The sequence below is a fragment of the Podarcis muralis genome, chromosome 6 (assembly GCF_964188315.1).
Source record: "Podarcis muralis chromosome 6, rPodMur119.hap1.1, whole genome shotgun sequence".
In the NCBI taxonomy this organism is placed as follows: Eukaryota; Metazoa; Chordata; class Lepidosauria; order Squamata; family Lacertidae; genus Podarcis; species Podarcis muralis.
The window spans coordinates 24473767-24491429 of record NC_135660.1 but is presented as its reverse complement, the minus strand read 5'-3'; the positions used below and the strand labels follow the sequence as shown (position 1 = coordinate 24491429).

At 41.2% G+C, this 17663-nt stretch overlaps 1 protein-coding gene across 3 annotated transcripts in view; it reads left to right on the top strand.

The window, feature by feature from the left end:
- The window catches only part of RNF13 (ring finger protein 13), a 48470-nt gene that overhangs the window by 18803 nt on the left and 12004 nt on the right, over positions 1-17663 (top strand). For all 3 annotated transcript variants that reach the window (XM_028731277.2, XM_028731278.2, XM_028731279.2), the window contains 5 exons: positions 1148-1273; positions 8302-8389; positions 10844-10931; positions 11177-11282; positions 15026-15119. In XM_028731277.2, the coding sequence (XP_028587110.1) occupies positions 1148-1273; positions 8302-8389; positions 10844-10931; positions 11177-11282; positions 15026-15119 (502 nt within the window). The remainder of the gene's footprint in view (positions 1-1147; positions 1274-8301; positions 8390-10843; positions 10932-11176; positions 11283-15025; positions 15120-17663) is intronic.

The window sequence follows — 17663 nt, the reverse complement described above, 5'->3', positions numbered from 1 at the left end:
AGGATAAAATGGAGAGACGACAACAATTTGCACCACCCTGAACTCGGAAAATCTAAGTAACTACCAGCCAGTTGCCAATCTCCTCTTCCTCCCTTCCTGTCTGGTCAATTCCTTTTGAATAGCTTATACCTCTCAATTTCTACATTATTATTTATTATTAAAAGGTTGTATACCTTGGTGTGTTCTGAGATCTGCAACTGCTGTCCTTGTTCCTCTGGCCCAGAATTGGTATCCAAGGTGAGGGCATAGAATCGATTTTGCAGCTCCAATGACACAGCATGGCCCCTGACAGTCCTGCTTCTGTGTGTCACGTTCCTCCAGGAGTTTGTCTCCTACACTGGGCGATCTTCTCCCTCTCTAGGGGCATCCTCACCCCGCATCACTGTTCCAGGACAGTCCACTCTGCTCTAGCAAGAATTTCCTCATCTTTTCGATAGCTCCAAGTGTGGAGAGGTGGGCCTTAAGTTGCTGTACCTTCCAGCAAGGCAACCATCTTGCACTTGCTGCAGGTATAGTTTTGCACTTTCTCTGGCACAGGTGTTGCAGGTCATTGCAGCAGCTCCCTCACCTCCAGTGTATCTTGGTCATACGTACACTGTGAGACTCCTGTTTACAAGTCCTGGACATGAGCTCCCAAAGGCTGCAATCAGCTAAACAGAACTGCTGCTGGCTGCTAACTTCTTCCCCAGCTCACTTCCTACTTTAAATTTGAAACCAAATGTGTAGACATGGGTGCTGATCCCGTCTTCTAATCAAAGGATATGGAGAACAGCATATAAAGGTTCTAAAACACACCCTAATATAGTTTCTTAATGCTCACCCGGGAAAAACCAACTACTTGTGGATACAAAACCAACATATAATATGTTGTTCCCTCCATACTAGTTTTCTAGTTAAAGGAATTGTCTTTATAATAAATACAGGGGCACTGAGAAAATGTGATGCTGTCACCAGCATCTTAAAATAGTATAGTCTGTTCTACCACTGCTACATGTATCAATCTGGTCAAAATTATTTTCACTAGCTGCAGTGTTAAGAAATTTCGCAGCTTTCATTGGAGTTCAATGATATGAGGCAAGTAGCTTCTACTTATACAGCCATTTTGTGACTGAGAACTGATTGATTTGCTTTTGAAAATGTCTTTCAGGGTTTTCTAATAAATTCAAAACCCGAGAATGCATGTGAGCCCATAACTCCTCCACCTCTGAAGGACAACACATCTCATGAATTCATTGTATTAATCAGAAGACTTGATTGCAACTTTGATATAAAGGTAGGTAATTTCTCATATGTAAGGATTCTGAACAGTGTTTCTGAGGATTCAGAATAATTAAGTTTGTTTTTTTAGAAAGAACCGTGTAGATCTGGTGTATACATACACATTTCTTTAGGAACGTGTTACCAGTTTTCACCACTTGTAGTTGCTTGGGTTCTACACAAATATTCTTTTAGTCATTTTCTGCATCATTGATTAATGTTCTGAATGTCATTTAAAGTGTAACATTTTGTGTTTTACTTTGATCGGCTCTATTTTTCTTAATTTCACAAGATTTATTTACCACTTGATTGTAGTAAAACCTCAAAGTGTCTTGTGTCCTAAAAAAGATTGCATGCAGATACTTACCCTCAGCAAAATCAGTATTATCAGTGTTGCTGTTGTGGACCCCTCATTTCTGTTCTGTAAAGAAGGAACAGTGCTGGAGGGGGGGTTTGTGGAGGGTTGACTTGTATTAGAGGGTAGATCATATGATTTCCCTGGAAGCACATTTATGAGGGCATACTTGATGGAGTGTAGCCTACTGTACATAGGAAAGAGTTATATCTGGTTGTTCTGGTTCCACCCACCACTGGCATGTGACCCCTTGAAGTTGTTCATGAGGCAGTGTGGCCCTTGGACTGAAAGAGATCCTCCTGATGTAGCAGGAAACAATGGTTTCCTCTTATGCCTGTCTGATCCGGATAGGTTCTTATATAATATATAAAATGTTTTTGTTGAATATTGTATAGCTTTTACCTCAGCTGTAGTATTGGGAGTGTGGGTGGAAATATTACATTATTATTTTTTGTGGACAAAGTTGAACCTAATGAAAAATTGTGCACGCCCGAATGGAAAAAATAAAACGAGAGTACCATATTTGAGTGGAGTACCCCTAGCAGTTGGCATACACTGATTAAAAACTAAATCACCTGATGTTATGCTGCCATTGTAGGAATGTTATTGTAGCCAACGAGGTGCCCTCCATATACAGTGGTACCTCGGGATGCGAACGGGATCCATTCCAGCGCCCCGCTCGCATCCTGAATGGAACGTAAGACGTGATGGCGCATCTGTTCGTGCACGGGTCATGTTTTGCTGCTTCTGCACATGCGCGTGATGTCATTTTGAGCATCTGTGCATGCATGAGCTGCGAAACCCGGAAGTAATGTGCTCCGTTACTTCCGGGTTGCTGCGGAGTGCAACCCGAAAGCGCTCAGCCTGAAGCACATTCAACCCGAGGTATGACTGTACTGGTTTCCCAACTCCCCTCAGCTCCAGCCAGCATGGCCAATGGTAAGGGATGATGAAGATTAAAATTCAGAAACACTTGAAGGGCATCCCATTGTGTGGTAGTATACAACACTGTTTAGGATAAAAGATAAAATGTAACATTATCTAAAGATTCCACTTTAAGATACATGGAATGAAACTTTGTTGCTTAGTTCACATTGAATACAGTTTAAGGCAGTTTGCCTCTGAATACCAGTTGCTGGGGAGCACTCATGCCAGAGTTCTCTTGCACTCTGGTCCTGCTTGTGTGCTTCCCATAGGCATCTGGTTGGCCACGGTGAGAACCGGATGCTGAGAGTGGGTGGACCTTTGGTCCGATACAGCAGAGCTCTTCTCATGTTCTAAGACATGCTCTTATCATCTGCCCATCCTTGCAGTTGCAAGATGGAAAACCAAAGCATCTCGGTATTCTAGAAATAATCTAAACTGAAATAAACACTTTGCATTAGGTACTACACTGGTGGCTATAATTCCAACAGATGAAATGTATTAGGAGAAGGCTAATCCTAATTTACAAAAACTTTAATGACAGCAATGTCTCGCAGGAAAGTAACTTTCCCCCTTTCTTTTAGTTTTGTGTAGTATTATCCTTTCCCTTCTGGGGCTGAATACCATTAACACTATGGCATGCTATTCATTATTCAATAGGTTTCTGATTCCCATACTCCTTTTATTTTTGTTATAAGAGCAAGCCACTTTGAAGCTGGAACAATCTTGGAATAAATTTTCACAAGTAGATGAAGGAATGGCATGCATTTTTACAGCAGGAGCTTTGACAGCCTTAGGGTTGCTTTTGTTAGATGGGACGGAATACTATAATGCTGCATTGCTAATGTCACCTCTGGAAGTGAGAGCAGGAAAGCAAAACAGCATTGTCAAATCAAAGCCTGAAATGTTGGGCTTGAGCAGGAGTGGCTAACTTGTGGCCCACCACTGTCTTTTAATTTTCAGTGCTTAAAATCCTGGGTAAATTACCTAGGTGTTCTGGGATTATAGTGCTACTACATACACCATAGTACACAAAACTTTCTGTAGTCCTCCAAGGTGTGCATGCACATCTCACTAAAACAGAATCAATGTGTATAAATAAACTTAGTAGCAAAAAAACCATATAGACTCACTGCACATTTTTTCTCTTCTATTATCATTGTCTGTACTGTTCTAGTTACTTGGGCAAAAAAACTTGTTAATTGATTTTGAAAGTACTTACTAAATAGCAGCTATGTTTGAACGAGCCTTGCACACTCACACAGTTGATTTGTTCTTCCATTCTCTTGAGCCAGGAAGTGTTAGTTAAGAATAGTTTCTTGCTGCACCAAAACTGGTTATTGATGGTTAATGGCTTCTAAACTATCCAGAATTTTAAGCCATGCTTTAAAGTTGGCTTCATATTCTAGCTTTTTTGGAAACTATTCCCCATTAATGCCTAGTTCAGACTTAATGGGAAGCTGTAGTTAATGGAGATGTCCCAATGTGCCAGCTCCTTCTCACCAAGCTATGTGAGGCATGTTCATATTTATTTATTTCATTAAATTTATATACCACTTGATTGTAGAAAAAGCATCAAAGTGGTTTACAACAATAAAATGACCACTACAAAATTTACAACCATAGTTTAAAGCATGTTGTTGTTGTTTAGTCGTTTAGTCGTGTCCGACTCTTTGTGACCCCATGGACCAGAACACGCCAGGCACTCCTGTCTTCCATTGCCTCCTGCAGTTTGGTCAGGCTCATGTTTGTAGCTTCGAGAACACTGTCCAACCATCTCGTCCTCTGTCGTCCCCTTCTCCTTGTGCCCTCCATCTTTCCCAACATCAGGGTCTTTTCCAGGGAGTCTTCTCTTCTCCTGAGGTGGCCAAAGTACTGGAGCCTCAGCTTCAGGATCTGTCCTTCCAGTGAGCACTCAGGGCTGATTTCCTTAAGAGTGGATACGTTTGATCTTCTTGCAGTCTATGGGACTCTCAAGAGTCTCCTCCAGCACCATAATTCAAATTTAAAGCATACAGAAAGTTAAAACCACAATAGAATAGACTAAAATAAATCAAAACTCATACAAGATTTCTAAACATCTACGTAAGAAGGCACCGAAAATAATACAGTGAAGGTCAATGGGCAGGGAGTTCCAAAATGTCAGTGCTACCACTAAATGATTGAGTTTTTATAGATGCAGTGCAGGTACTATGTGGCACCTGTACAAGTGCCAGTTCTGCCAATATCTCAGCTTTACTATGCTGAGGTATGATTGCTTGCCCAAATGGGGCCAGTGAGTTGCATCCAGCGGTTCTCATTATCCAGCAGAAAGGAGCCAGTCTTGGATGGAGGATTGATCTAACCCTGTGTGTTCTGTATAGCTGTGTTATAATATTCTGTATTGTACAAAATGAATAATATATTATATTCCTGTAATAGTTTATCCTACAATTAGCTCAACTTCAAATTTTCTGTGGTACGCAAATCAGAAAAAGTATAAAGCATATCTTGGGTGCTTTCTGATCCTGTGACATCAGCATAGAACAGATCTCGCCTCAAAACTTCACAGCTGAATGCAGTAATGAGAATTGCCTGTAGCTCATTCATTTGATCTCTTGCTGCAGTGGAAAAGCAAGCCGTGGGAACAGATGACAGCTTTCTCTGTGCAGCATCCAGAAGTGTAACCTATGCATCTCCCAAAGGATTTGGATGCCTGTAGCAACAAGAGCTGTAGGAATGTAAATGCCAGTTTCCTTTAGGGGAGATAATTGCTGTGACCTGGTGGTAAAAAGTGCAGTATGGTTAACCTACTGCAACAGACGAGGCGCCAGTGTAGGACAGATTCTACTGATGAATTCAGATAGACAGCCCACGCCTAAAGAAATGCTATTGACTTTGCAGAGCACAGTTGCCAGGAGAGATGGGTTATTTGTGCTTGAGAAATGCCTACTGAGCCCCAGGCAGGTTGTAAATTATCCACTAATAGAATAAGTAGCAGGCAATTGGGGATGACACAGAACTTGGGCATGGACAAAGTCTGCTGAAGTTGTGTGTCTAATAACTGAAACAATAGACTGAAAACAACTGCAATCAATTCTGATTCCTGAATGGAAAACCTGCATGATTTGTTTTTTTTAAAGGCAGCACATTTCCACAAAGTTTTGTTTTTAGAGCTCTTTCAATCTATTGAGAGGAAGTATTCAGAAAACAAATCTGGGAATTAAGTTGAATAAACAATAAGTGAACTTGTGAGTTTTCGGCATATTTTGCTGGCTCCTTTTGTGCGTGTTTCCTCTTTTGTAGATCAGCAGGTTATGAATATCCATGAATGTCTGCCTGGTAGATCAAATGGTTGTTTAGACATCAAAATCTAAGCAGTTCAGTTTTGTATTTATGTATTTACTTATGAGGACTTGAAACAAAGTGTTCCAATCTTATCCCCAGCCCCTACCAAGAGTGCTTCTGTTTCTGCTCTAGCTAGATTGAAGCAGGAGCCTTGGAGTGCTGTTTAGGGCTCACAGAAAACTGCTGAAAGCTTCCTTCACTGTGCTTTATGATGCTAAAGGCTTCATGGTTTGGGCAGGCTGCCAGCCCTGAACCTTAATACTTTATTTGTGGTATAGCAGAGGCGGAGAAACCCAAGGTTGGGGGCCTATAGAGTCTCCCCAGTTGTACTCCCCATACCACACCCCTCACATGTTCTGCTCCTTGGCTGCCTTGAATTAGTCTTCAACTGTGAAAATATATCTTGTTTGCCTGGATGGAGAGAGGTGATGGTGAATGTGGTAGAGCTGGAGTGTAGAAACCTCCGCCTTTTTGCATTGCGGGATACAAATTGCCCACTTTTGCCTCCGGTCCTGTCCACTACTGGTAAGTGATACCCTCCAGAAGGCTGCCCATAAGTTAACGTGGTTCTGTGGCTGGAAAAGGTTTTCCACTACTGTATAAATTAAGTTAGTGTGCTAACCTCATGATGCATCTTTCCTCTCTGGATCAAATGCTTACCATAAGAATATACTGTTGGGGGTGGAAACAGGGCCATTCTCTCCCCCCCCCCCCCCTTGCACTGGTGTTTAATGGGCACCTTCAGCATCCCATGACTTAGCTGGCCTATAAGCCTAGACCAGTTAGGTTGTGGTTTTTTTTGGGGGGGGGGTTGCAAGAGAAGCCACAGCTCTGTACAGCATATATTTAACCTGTGTTGTCTCTGTGAGAGACGTCGCTATAACTGCTGAGTAAGAGCGGGTGGTTTATCCAGAACACATTTCCCCCTGTTTTGCAGGATGTGATGGAGACACATTATGTGGCTGTGGCTCAGAATGAGAGATGGTTTCATGTGTAGAGAGATTCCTCTGCTCTCTTAGAAGCACAAGCCTCACTGAACATACCAGCATTGCCTGCCATGTTTTGATATGGAATTTGGGGTCAGCCTTGGTATCAGTTGGCACTTGCAGTATAATGCATTGGAGCTGTGAGAGCATTGTAAAACCCTGAAAGGAAAACAGAAATTATTTAAAAGCATCATTGCCTTCCGGGAGCTCTGTTCTAGCACAGTGAGCATTACACACTGCAATTATTTTTTAAAATTTTACTATGCTGCTACATTGAATCCTTATAGTTCTAATTCAGATCACCACATGTGGTGAAAATTTAGGACTAGATTTTGAGGAGGCATTTATCACTGCACATGAAAGAGGAGGAAATAATCTACAGTTTGAGAGTGTGAAGTTTGACATGAATGTGCAAGCTTCCAAGGAAGAAATTACAGCTATTTTGCACTTCCCCTGGACCTGCTACACTGCTGTAGGCTAAGCCATGCTTTGACTTAGTATGTTGTCCGAGCCAGGACTCATGGCTTGTCTAAAGGAGACAAACCATGAGCCTGGGTATGGATGACACGCTAAATTAAACTGTAGCTTAGCTTGGAGCAGCAGGTGAACTGTGGGAAGAACTCATTGGTGACTCCAGGAACCCTGACACAATTTTGCTAAGCCATAGTTTGGTTACGCTTATGTTTTAACCAGCTTATTTTATTTGGTTATGTCTGTGATTAAATTAGGGAGTTCCCCCTCCCTTCCTCCACCAGTGGAAAGCTCTTAACCGAAGAATGTGATCAAGCCTAGCGTTTTTGCATGATTATGCAGAAGCAGACTGTTACTAGGATCACTGTTAGCTATTTTTAGTGCAGTAGTATAAAAGTAGGACACCAAATTCTGTTGACAGTGTAACATACCTCACAAAGTTCCTGGAAGTATTCTACAGAGTTAAGAAATTGATATATAAACTATATACTTAGTCAACTTCAGTTAGAAATGCAGGGTACTGAATAGTGTACATTATTAACGGTTCTAGTTACAGGTAGGTAGCCGTGTTGGTCTGCCATAGTTGGAACAAAATAAAAAAATTCCTTCCAGTAGCACCTTAGAGACCAACTAGTGCACAAAGGACAGTATACTTCCAGTGTGGTGGTGTGATTAGAATGCTGGACTGAGACCAGAGTTCAAATTCCCTACTTACTCATGAAACTCACTGGGTGATCTTGAGCCTGTTACTGTCTTTCAGCCCAACTAACCTATTTCACAAGCTTGTAGTGATGATAAAATGGGAGAAGGGAAGGTGTATATATGGATATATTTTGTGTAGCAGTTTGAATGCTGCATGAATGAAAGGGGACTTGCTAATATCTTTAATATTTGCTAATGTTCTTATGCACAAAATGTTCTGAGTTATTTCTCAGTTCTGTGCAGTTTTTTTTGTTGACTGGCATTTTGTTTGGCTCACAGGTTCTGAACGCACAAAGAGCTGGCTATAAGGCAGCCATAGTTCACAATGTTGATTCCGATGACCTCATTAGCATGGGATCTCAAGACAGTAAGTACAGGTATCTTGCTTGATGACATTCTCCCACTCTTTGCAACAATCAAAAACAGAAGCTTCAGAATGTGTACAATTCAAATGAAAATTCATTTACTTCCAACTCAGCCAGTTGGAAGTAACATTTTCGGTCCTGCTAATGTTTTGAAGATTGTAAGCCTGTCAGACGTTTAGTCCTCCTCCTTAAAAAGGACTGAAATCAGTAAAGGCGGTCAAGATATAACAGTATGACAAGAGGGCATAATAGACTGGGTGGTATATAAATGCCAAAGAGATATATATATATATATAAAATACATGCTATTTTTGTCACAATACACTTTATAATGCTGTGTTCTCCTGGGGGCCATTTTCCATAACTTACTTTCCTCCTTTCATGTTTTTAAAGCTTTTTTTGTTTTGTTCTCAGAGTGGTTTTTTTAAAATCACAATAAAATTCAACGGGGGGTGAAGGGAACTAATTGACATGAATTTCTTGAAAGTACTGGTGGTTGTAGAGTACAAATGTGTAAAGTGTGGAATCCAGCTTCTACCGTAGGAAGGCCAGTTCAGAGACAGTAACTTGTCAAAGCCAAATACCAAGCATTTTACATAGCCAAAGCGCTCCAGCAGATGCATAAAAAAAATGCTGCTAAAACTTTTAGGCCTGGAATGTCAGTTCTGTTTTGCTTTAGTGAAGGTCATGAAGGACACCCACATTTCCAACAATAATCCTTGTAACTGGGGTTCTGTCAAATACTAGAACCTCTCACACCCTGACACACTGCAATAAATGGAGATTTAATGCTCTTTCATTATGCAGTGATCAATAATTTTGCTCTTATAAGCCCATGAGCTTGCAGAGCAGGTACATACAGCTGGGTGTAAGTCAACTAGCAATACCACTAGAGGGCATACTAGCATAGCCTGTAACGTACATAATAAAATGAGCAAATCTTAGAAACCTGGGAACCACTTGCCCACACAACCTCCGTCTTGCCAGGATTCAGACTCATTCAGCCTACCACTGCATCCAGACACCAGTCCAGTATTGGGCAGCCATTTCCAGCTCGGATGTTACAGAGAATTAAGAGTTGAGTATCACTGGACACCTTGCTCCAAAATTTATTATGACCACTCCCAACTGTGTTCGTATTTGGAAGTATTGAAGCAAGGGACGAACAAGATACTCCATCTTAGATTGTAACTCTGCTTTTGGTGTATCACGTCATCAGATCTTGCATTCCTAAAATGTGGTTTTGTAAGTGATTGGAAAATGGCTGCATTGGCACAAGAAAAGCAGTTGTGAGCAGCAGACTTGCATTTGCCCATGACATTAGAGCTTTCTGCAAGATATGAAAGCACACTATTTCACACGTAACAGAGGTGGTGAGGAGTATCATCAGCATCAACCTTTTATTTGACCGTCAGTCAGAAAAAAGTACATTTGTCAATACACAGTTAAAACATCCAGGAAGATTTTAGAACTTAGCCAACACTAAAATGGGCTAAACAGAGAGCCCCATATCAATACAGTCAATTATAGTCTTGCGACGCTTAAAAGCTAAAAAAAGAAATTTGGCCACCAAGGAAGGTATAGCTCTAGTGACATTATTCAGCAAGTGTAAAACCTGGTTTTCTCCGGGTAGGAAGCTAAATTGATATAGGAGTGGGTCTATAAAATTTTCTCTAAGCTCTGCATAGGAAGGGCAAGTCAAGAGAATGTGTTCGGTGGACTCAACCACACCCATGGCACAATGACAGGTTCTCTGGGCGTATGGTATACTCCCCTGTACCTTCTCCACAATATCGCAGAGTCAAGGACATTTAATCTAGCCGCTGTAAGAAGTCTGCGGTATTCCACATAGTGGATTTCTGCAAGGTAGGGGGCTGGTATGGTCTGATAAATCTGGTCCCCTAGGAACATCCCTGGTTTTACCTGGGCTATGTCCTCTTGTCTGGCAATGTCACTCAGTCTCGTGGTGAGGAGTAGGAAACATGAGAGACATGTTTGTTGTGCAGCCCCTCCCTGCTGCATCTCCCATCACACTTGGAGTCACTTTTGATCAAGGTCAGAAATTACTGTACCTACTTGCACACCACCAGAACGCAGAAGCAATTGCACCTTGGTGTTCATTACCCACTGCAAGGCACAGTTGTATGCAGGCTATCGCTAGGATATTCCAGACAACAGAGGGGACATGCATTCTTATTATGTGGTCATGAAGGGTAAGGAGCATTTACATGTTACTGTGTCCATGTGAAATACTATTGAAGGAAATGGATTTTTCACAGCACACCCATGCAAAAAGTACCTGAACAATTATTTTATTAAAAGTGCCTTTGCACAGTGATTTGCTTATATTCACCAATTGTCACTAGTATTATACCCATATATAGTAGCATACAGCACTCATAAACTGTATATTGTTGCTCATCTTTTCTCAGTTTCTGTCCTCTCTCTTTGAACAGTTGAAGTTTTAAAGAAGATTGACATTCCATCTGTCTTTATTGGTGAAACATCAGCTAAATCTCTTAAAGAATTCACCTATGAGAAAGGGTATGCAAAGATTTACTTTTATTTTAGTTGTTTGTGAACTGTTATTATCTAGTGATTTTTCAAACTTTATATGGATTTTTAAATCAGTAAAGTGTGATTCATATTTAAATACTTCAAAAAAATGTGATACAACCTGTTTTGTCGGGGGAAGAATGTGGATATAGGACATATGCAAGAGTGATTTATATTCAGCTACCTTAACATGAATTTCATAATCAATCCTCTTAATTTTCCCCCTTTAACAGAGGCCATATTTTGTTAATCCCAGAGTTCAGCCTGCCTTTGGAGTACTACCTAATACCATTTCTAATTATTGTGGGAATCTGTCTCATCCTTATTGTTATTTTTATGGTAAGTATTACCTACTCTCCTGCTCCCCTTCCACAAGTGATATAAACATACTGCTGTTGTACTGCTGGAATCCGTTTAGCCTACGACGTACTTGATAGGGCGCTTCTTCTTTTTTAAAATGAAATCAGACTTTATGGTGTTGTGCACACTAAAGCTCTTAAGACATACCTAAGAAATATCTAAAAACGGCTTTGAAGCTGTCCGCCAATTGAGATCCCCGACATGTATACACCAGTTCAGTGAGAGATTCTGTGGGAATGGGTATTCATATGTATGCAACGAGCTGCAGACATGAAGTTCTGCATCTCTTGATATGAAAAGGGAAGCTGGTGTGGGTCTGGAGGTTCTTTGAATGCATCTACTTCGGTGCCCACAAGAGATCAAAAGTGCATGCCCTTCTTTCCTTCTTACTGAAAGTGTAAATGGTGCCTTTCTCAAAATTCAAAGCTGTCACTCCCACCACTCAGTGCTTATCAGTTTGGAAGTGAAACAGTGCTCTTCCAGAATAAAGTAATGATTTACTTGGGGGACTCTGTAGGTTGGAGGAAGTTCATACATTGGTAAATTAAAATTTTAAAGAATTACAAACCCAGAACAACAAGGACATGTGAGCTTCTAGAACTTAGGGATTGTTAGAATTGGAGAACCTCCAGTACATGGGCCTGTCATGACCATCAGTGGGTGCACTTTGGCCCCTCGAGGAATTTCCCCCCAAACTATACCTACCTGCCCATCCATTGACATCGCTGCTGAGGGAGGACAGAAAAGAGACAAAGCAGATCTGACTGCTGAGGCAATCCCTCCATAAGGCCAGTTGGAGTTGTATATTTTATGCTACAGGTGAAATTGATAGTTTTCTGCATCACAGTTGACACAAGCATGTTACTTTGATGCCATGCTTGATTTGCAAGTTTCATGGATGAGATGACAGCAGATGCTCCAGAGACAAAACTCTCTTACTCGTTTTAGACCTAACTTTTTTTTTTATAAAATTCTTTGAAGATACCATGTTTTAGGCTATACCCAGTGATTTTTTCTGCTGTTATGTTGAAGACACAGCAGCTTAAATTAGATTGATTTCTTGCAGGTTCAGTGTCTTCCTTGTATATAATTTTGAAAAAAAGAAGGAACCTTTACAACTCTCCTAATTGTCCTTCATCAAAAGAGAATTTCCAAAGAAGCTGCACGTGGTCCCTAAAGTGCTTGCAGCTCTTGTTAGATGCTCATGTTATGCCTTTATTTTAAAAACAATGTAAAAAATCCTTTCCTTTTTAGCCTTGCTGAGGTAGCTTAGAAATGAATGCCAGAATAACAGCGAAATGCTAGAAACAAATTGGTTTTTAAAAAGCCTAAACAACATATCCCCAGTTAAGAGAATTATGTGAGTGCAGATGCTCACACATATATGTAGCCCATGCATGGGTTCTTGTTCATTTCATTGGGGGGAAACATCTGCTTGTACAAAGGAACACACTTTAGATCTTCTTTTTTTGAATTTACAATGTCATAGTTACTTTTTTTCAAATTTATAGAAGGAAAAAAGTAGGCTGTGTACTCATTTACTCACTTAAAATGCAGCTAGGTCATTCTTTTTTCCAATTCAGATCAAAGCTGGTTTGGGAAAAACACACATCAAAATGCAGTATTTAATAAGAAACAGCAGGATAGATTTGGATTGTGGCTAACATCATGTGTACACCACTTCCCAAACCAGTGGTGGGAGTGTACTGGATGTAAGCGTTAAACACAATCCTCAGCTTTCTGGGGATTTCTTGAAGCAGAGCTGGCCATCTGAAGTTGAATGGACAAAGATGATTTTACCTTAGAAATTACACTTTCAGTTCTTCTATCATACATTAAAGAACAACAACCAGAAACAATGCTGACCTCAAAGGGTAACACCATAGAACATAGAATAGAGCTGCTAGGAGACAACTGGTCAAATACAATGGAATTCAAACTCCCTAGGGAAGAAGTACCATGTTATTTAAAAACAATTGTATCCCTGGGGACGCTGCCTTTGATAAGCTTACTGTATGTGCAATTAAAGGAAGACACTGAATTGCAAACCTCTGGAGAATTTTTCTGTGGAATACACAGCTATGTACTATGTCTAGTTTCTCTAATGTACGTATCAGTCTGAATCATAGAAAAGAGGCAAAGCAAGAGGAGGTGATACCCAAAGATGATAAACCCAGGGTTGAACTTTCAGTAAAGAATATGCAGGCTCCATCTCTCAACCTTTTTCCACGGCCACAGCTGAGCCCAGAGCACGAGATGTAGCAGAGAAGGGCAGTTTCCAAGCCTCCTTTGGCATCTTTCCACAAAGGATGGGTGCACATTCTCATTTTCAGTATAAGTAGCCACTTAAAAACTCAGCGCATAGCAACTCTAAGCACATGGGAGCGACAGAGCCATTTGTCGCATCTGGCCACAGCACGGTGGCTCTATTTTCCTGCAACCATAGCTAAAGGCTATAAAGCAGATGGGGAGATGGCTTGAATACAAACTTGCAATGAATCTGATGGAACACAGGTGAGAGCTGTTTATTGAACCTGCTCTGTGGCAGTGATGAGGGTGAAGGGTCATTATTTTTCTATTGCCATTTCATCTTCATAGTTCTGTCCAGCTGAGCTTTTCTTAGTGGTTTTAGGTCCTTCGTCTTTTTTTTTTAAAATGCATTTCTATCCCACCATTTTATCTAGGGAGCTCAAGGTGTTGTACATGGTTTCTCCCCCCACCCCTTTTAATCCCCACAACAACCCTGTGATGTAAGTTAGGCTGAGAGTGAGTTGCTGAATGTCACCCAGATAGCCTATTGGAGATTTGAACCTTGCTTTCTCAGGTCTTAGTTTGACATTGTAACCACTACACAACACCAGCATTTTGACCCAGCAGAAGAAGTGAAAGACTCCTCATAGGACATGCACTTTGAGGGTGGAATTGCTCACATCAGCCGCAGCCTAGAAGCCACTATTGAGGCAGTTCAGTCTGTGATGTATCCAGAGAGCATCTGGTTCTGATGGATTTTTTTGTTGAGGCCTGAGGATATGGGCAAAGTTAGATCTTTCCTACATGACATTGTGTAGGTAAGAGCTGACCAGCTTGGTTCAAGAAATAAATGCTTTGTTTTGAGGGGGGCGGGTCAGTCCCATCTGCATTAAAGGAGGTAGGAGTGCAAGCACTCCTGGAAAAAGTCATCCCTGGGCATAAAAGATTGGAACAGCTTGGCTAGTGGGTAAGAACCATTCACTAGGCAAGGTGCTTGAGCAGATGGTTGCTGTACAACCCCCTAACTCTCAAATTATAGTAATTGTGTAGATCTGTGTCAATCAGGTTTCAAGCCTGGGTTTGGTCCAGAGATTGCTTTGGTCGCCTGATGGTAGGAGGGAGACTGGGGAGCGTGACCCTGTTGGTTCTTCTAAATGCACTAGGTAGACTTCTTTAGAGCTTGTCACTTGTCCAATAGCTATACTAGAGCTGCTTTGGTCTTATAGTAGCCTTGAGTAGTGGCGACTATGATGACTTCAGAGAAGATGAAGCAATATAACCTTGTGGAGGTGTTGGTGTGTAGGATAAGGATATGTACATAGGTTTTTCATTCCCACTATTGAGTCATGTTTTCTGTGTGGCTGATTTTGTCTTTCTTCTTTTGAACAACTGTTCTCAGAATGAAAGGAGACTTGAGTTGTGTGGTGTATTACTCTTAAAAGTTTCCGTCTTCTATTTCTGTCTCTTTCAAGATCACAAAATTTGTCCAGGACAGACACAGAGCAAGAAGGAATCGGCTTCAAAAAGATCAGCTTAAGAAGCTTCCGGTACATAAGTTCAAGAAAGGTAAGTGTGGCTTTTTAGAATTGATTGAATAATCTATGCCATTTTAGAGCTACAGATGACACAGGCTAATTTTGCCAAGGCTGCAATTTTATGCATATTTACCATGGAGTAAGTCCCATTGAATTCAGTAGGGCTTGCTTCTGAGCAGAATGGTATAGGATTGCAATGAAGAACTCTGCATTGAGTTTTCAAACCTGGGCAGGTTTGATGTACAGTGGTGCCTCGCAAGACGAAAATAATCCGTTCCGCGAGTCTCTTCGTCTAGCGGTTTTTTCGTCTTGCGAAGCAACCCTATTAGCGGATTAGCGCTATTAGCGGCTTAGTGGCTAAAAGGCTATTAGCGGCTTAGGAAAGGGGGGGGGAGCGAAAAAAATCGCAAGACATTTTCGTCTTGCGAAGCAAGCCCATAGGGAAATTCGTCTTGCGAAGCAACTCAAAAACGGAAAACCCTTTCGTCTAGCGGGTTTTTCGTCTTGCGAGGCATTCGTCTTGCGGGGCACCACTGTAGATTGAATGGCATCACATGATTAATATTACAAAGACATTTGTGTTCTGTTCCCATCTTCTCTGGTTAAGGCACTCAGGACTGGAAAAGATCTCTGTGTAATTGAACTGGCATTATAGGTCATTACTACTGAACCAGGTCATATATTGCTGGAGTTGGCTAAATCTTTTCATTAACTACTTATAACCAAGTTCCACAGTGGAAAAAAGCAGGCTATAAAGGTACTTAAAAAAAAAATTGTACATGATACAGTTTGTGAGGACAGTGCATACTGAAATGCTAAATTACTACATGAACCAATAGACATTACAGTGCAACTATCCTCGTTATCCATATTGGTAAAGGTAAAAGGTAAAGGACTCCTGGACAGTTAAGTCCAGTCAAAGGCAACTGTGGGTTGTGGCGCTCATCTTGCTTCAGGATGAGGGAGCTGGCGTTTGTCCATAGACAGCTTTCTGGGTCATGTGGCCAGCATGACTAAATTGCTGCTGGCGCACAGAGGACTATGACGAGTGCCAAAGCGCACAGAAACACTGTTCACCTTCCCACCACAGCAGTACCTATTTATCTACTTGCACTGGCATGCTTTTGAACTGCTATGTTGGCAGGAGCTGGGACAGAGCAATGGGAGCTTACCCCGTCGCGTGGATTCAAACCACCGACCTTCTAGTTGGCAAGCCTAAGAGGCTTGGTAGTTTAGACCACAGCACTACCCACATCCTATCCAATATGGATAGGCCAAATGAGGACATTAGAATACTTACTAAGGTTTTTGTAAGTGGTGGCAATGGTGTCTAGCATATAGCCATAAGCAACTGGGTCAGGGGACAAAAGGTTTTATGCCATATGGTGGAAATGCAATGGTACAGGGTTGAAAAACACTCTGCCAGCTGCATCTTTACAAATATGATCTTCAGGATTCTGTATATACTAATTGTGCTCCTGATCATCTGTATAGACAGATTGAATCACCTCTGGAGTCTCCTGGACTGTACCTACACATTACGTTGCATTACTGTTGGGAGGGGAAAGGAAAGAATAACATAATTATCACCTTAATACTAGCAACTGGTTTATGTGGGTTGGGCAAGTTCGTTGGTTGCAGATCAGTGTTGTGTATTTTAAAACTAATTAAAAAATTAAAATTAAAACTTGTGCAAGTAGCCTATTCACAAGAGCTTCTTTGGTGATCACTCGTAGCCGAGTAAGACATGAGCAGTGTGGTATTAAAAAAGGAAACTTTTGTGTGATTACGATTCCTCTTCCGTGAGTCTGTGACTTACAACAGCACGGCCATGATCGCTTGCGAGTCACGGACTCCCACAGAGCATTGTTTGCATGAGTAGCTTGCATAAGCAGTTATTTGTGTGTGAGCCAGTTGCAGTATGACCTGACTGCTAATGTAGCCTAATAGTTTGGACACATGAGGACACGGGAGTCTTGGTTTTTTGCTTTTGAAAAAAGGAAATATGTTTAATCATTGTATACACCCTGTTGTATGTGTTTTACAAATCAGTTATTAAGTCAAGAACTGAAGGCTTACGCTTGAATTGGCTCATGTTTCCCTTCAGTCTCTCCTTTCCATTACAACTGTGATGACTGTATTAGTCAGGCTCAACCCCGCAACCCTTTCCCCAACTCCAACATTCATTGAACCAATATGAAGCCCTTCAGTTCTTGGGGAGGAAGAGTATGTATCTTTTTGCCAATGTTTTTGCTCTACATGTTTTCTAATTCATTGGACTTTCATTCTTAACCTGTAGCATGCAAACAACTGAGGGGGAGATTTTCAGTGAGATTAAGATAACTACAACATTGTCATTGGCAACATGAAGAATATATGAGGCTTACACATGGGCTTGGATTTCGGGGCAGAGCTGCACCCTATTGGCTGTTCGCCCTTGATTGCCGTCTTCCATTATTGAGGACATTGCAAAGCAGATGTTCCGCTAAAAAGAGTGCACAGTGTCATATACAAAGTTAGTTTCTCATAAAAAATTAATGAGGCTGATATTTGCTGAGTATTTTTGTTTCTCGGG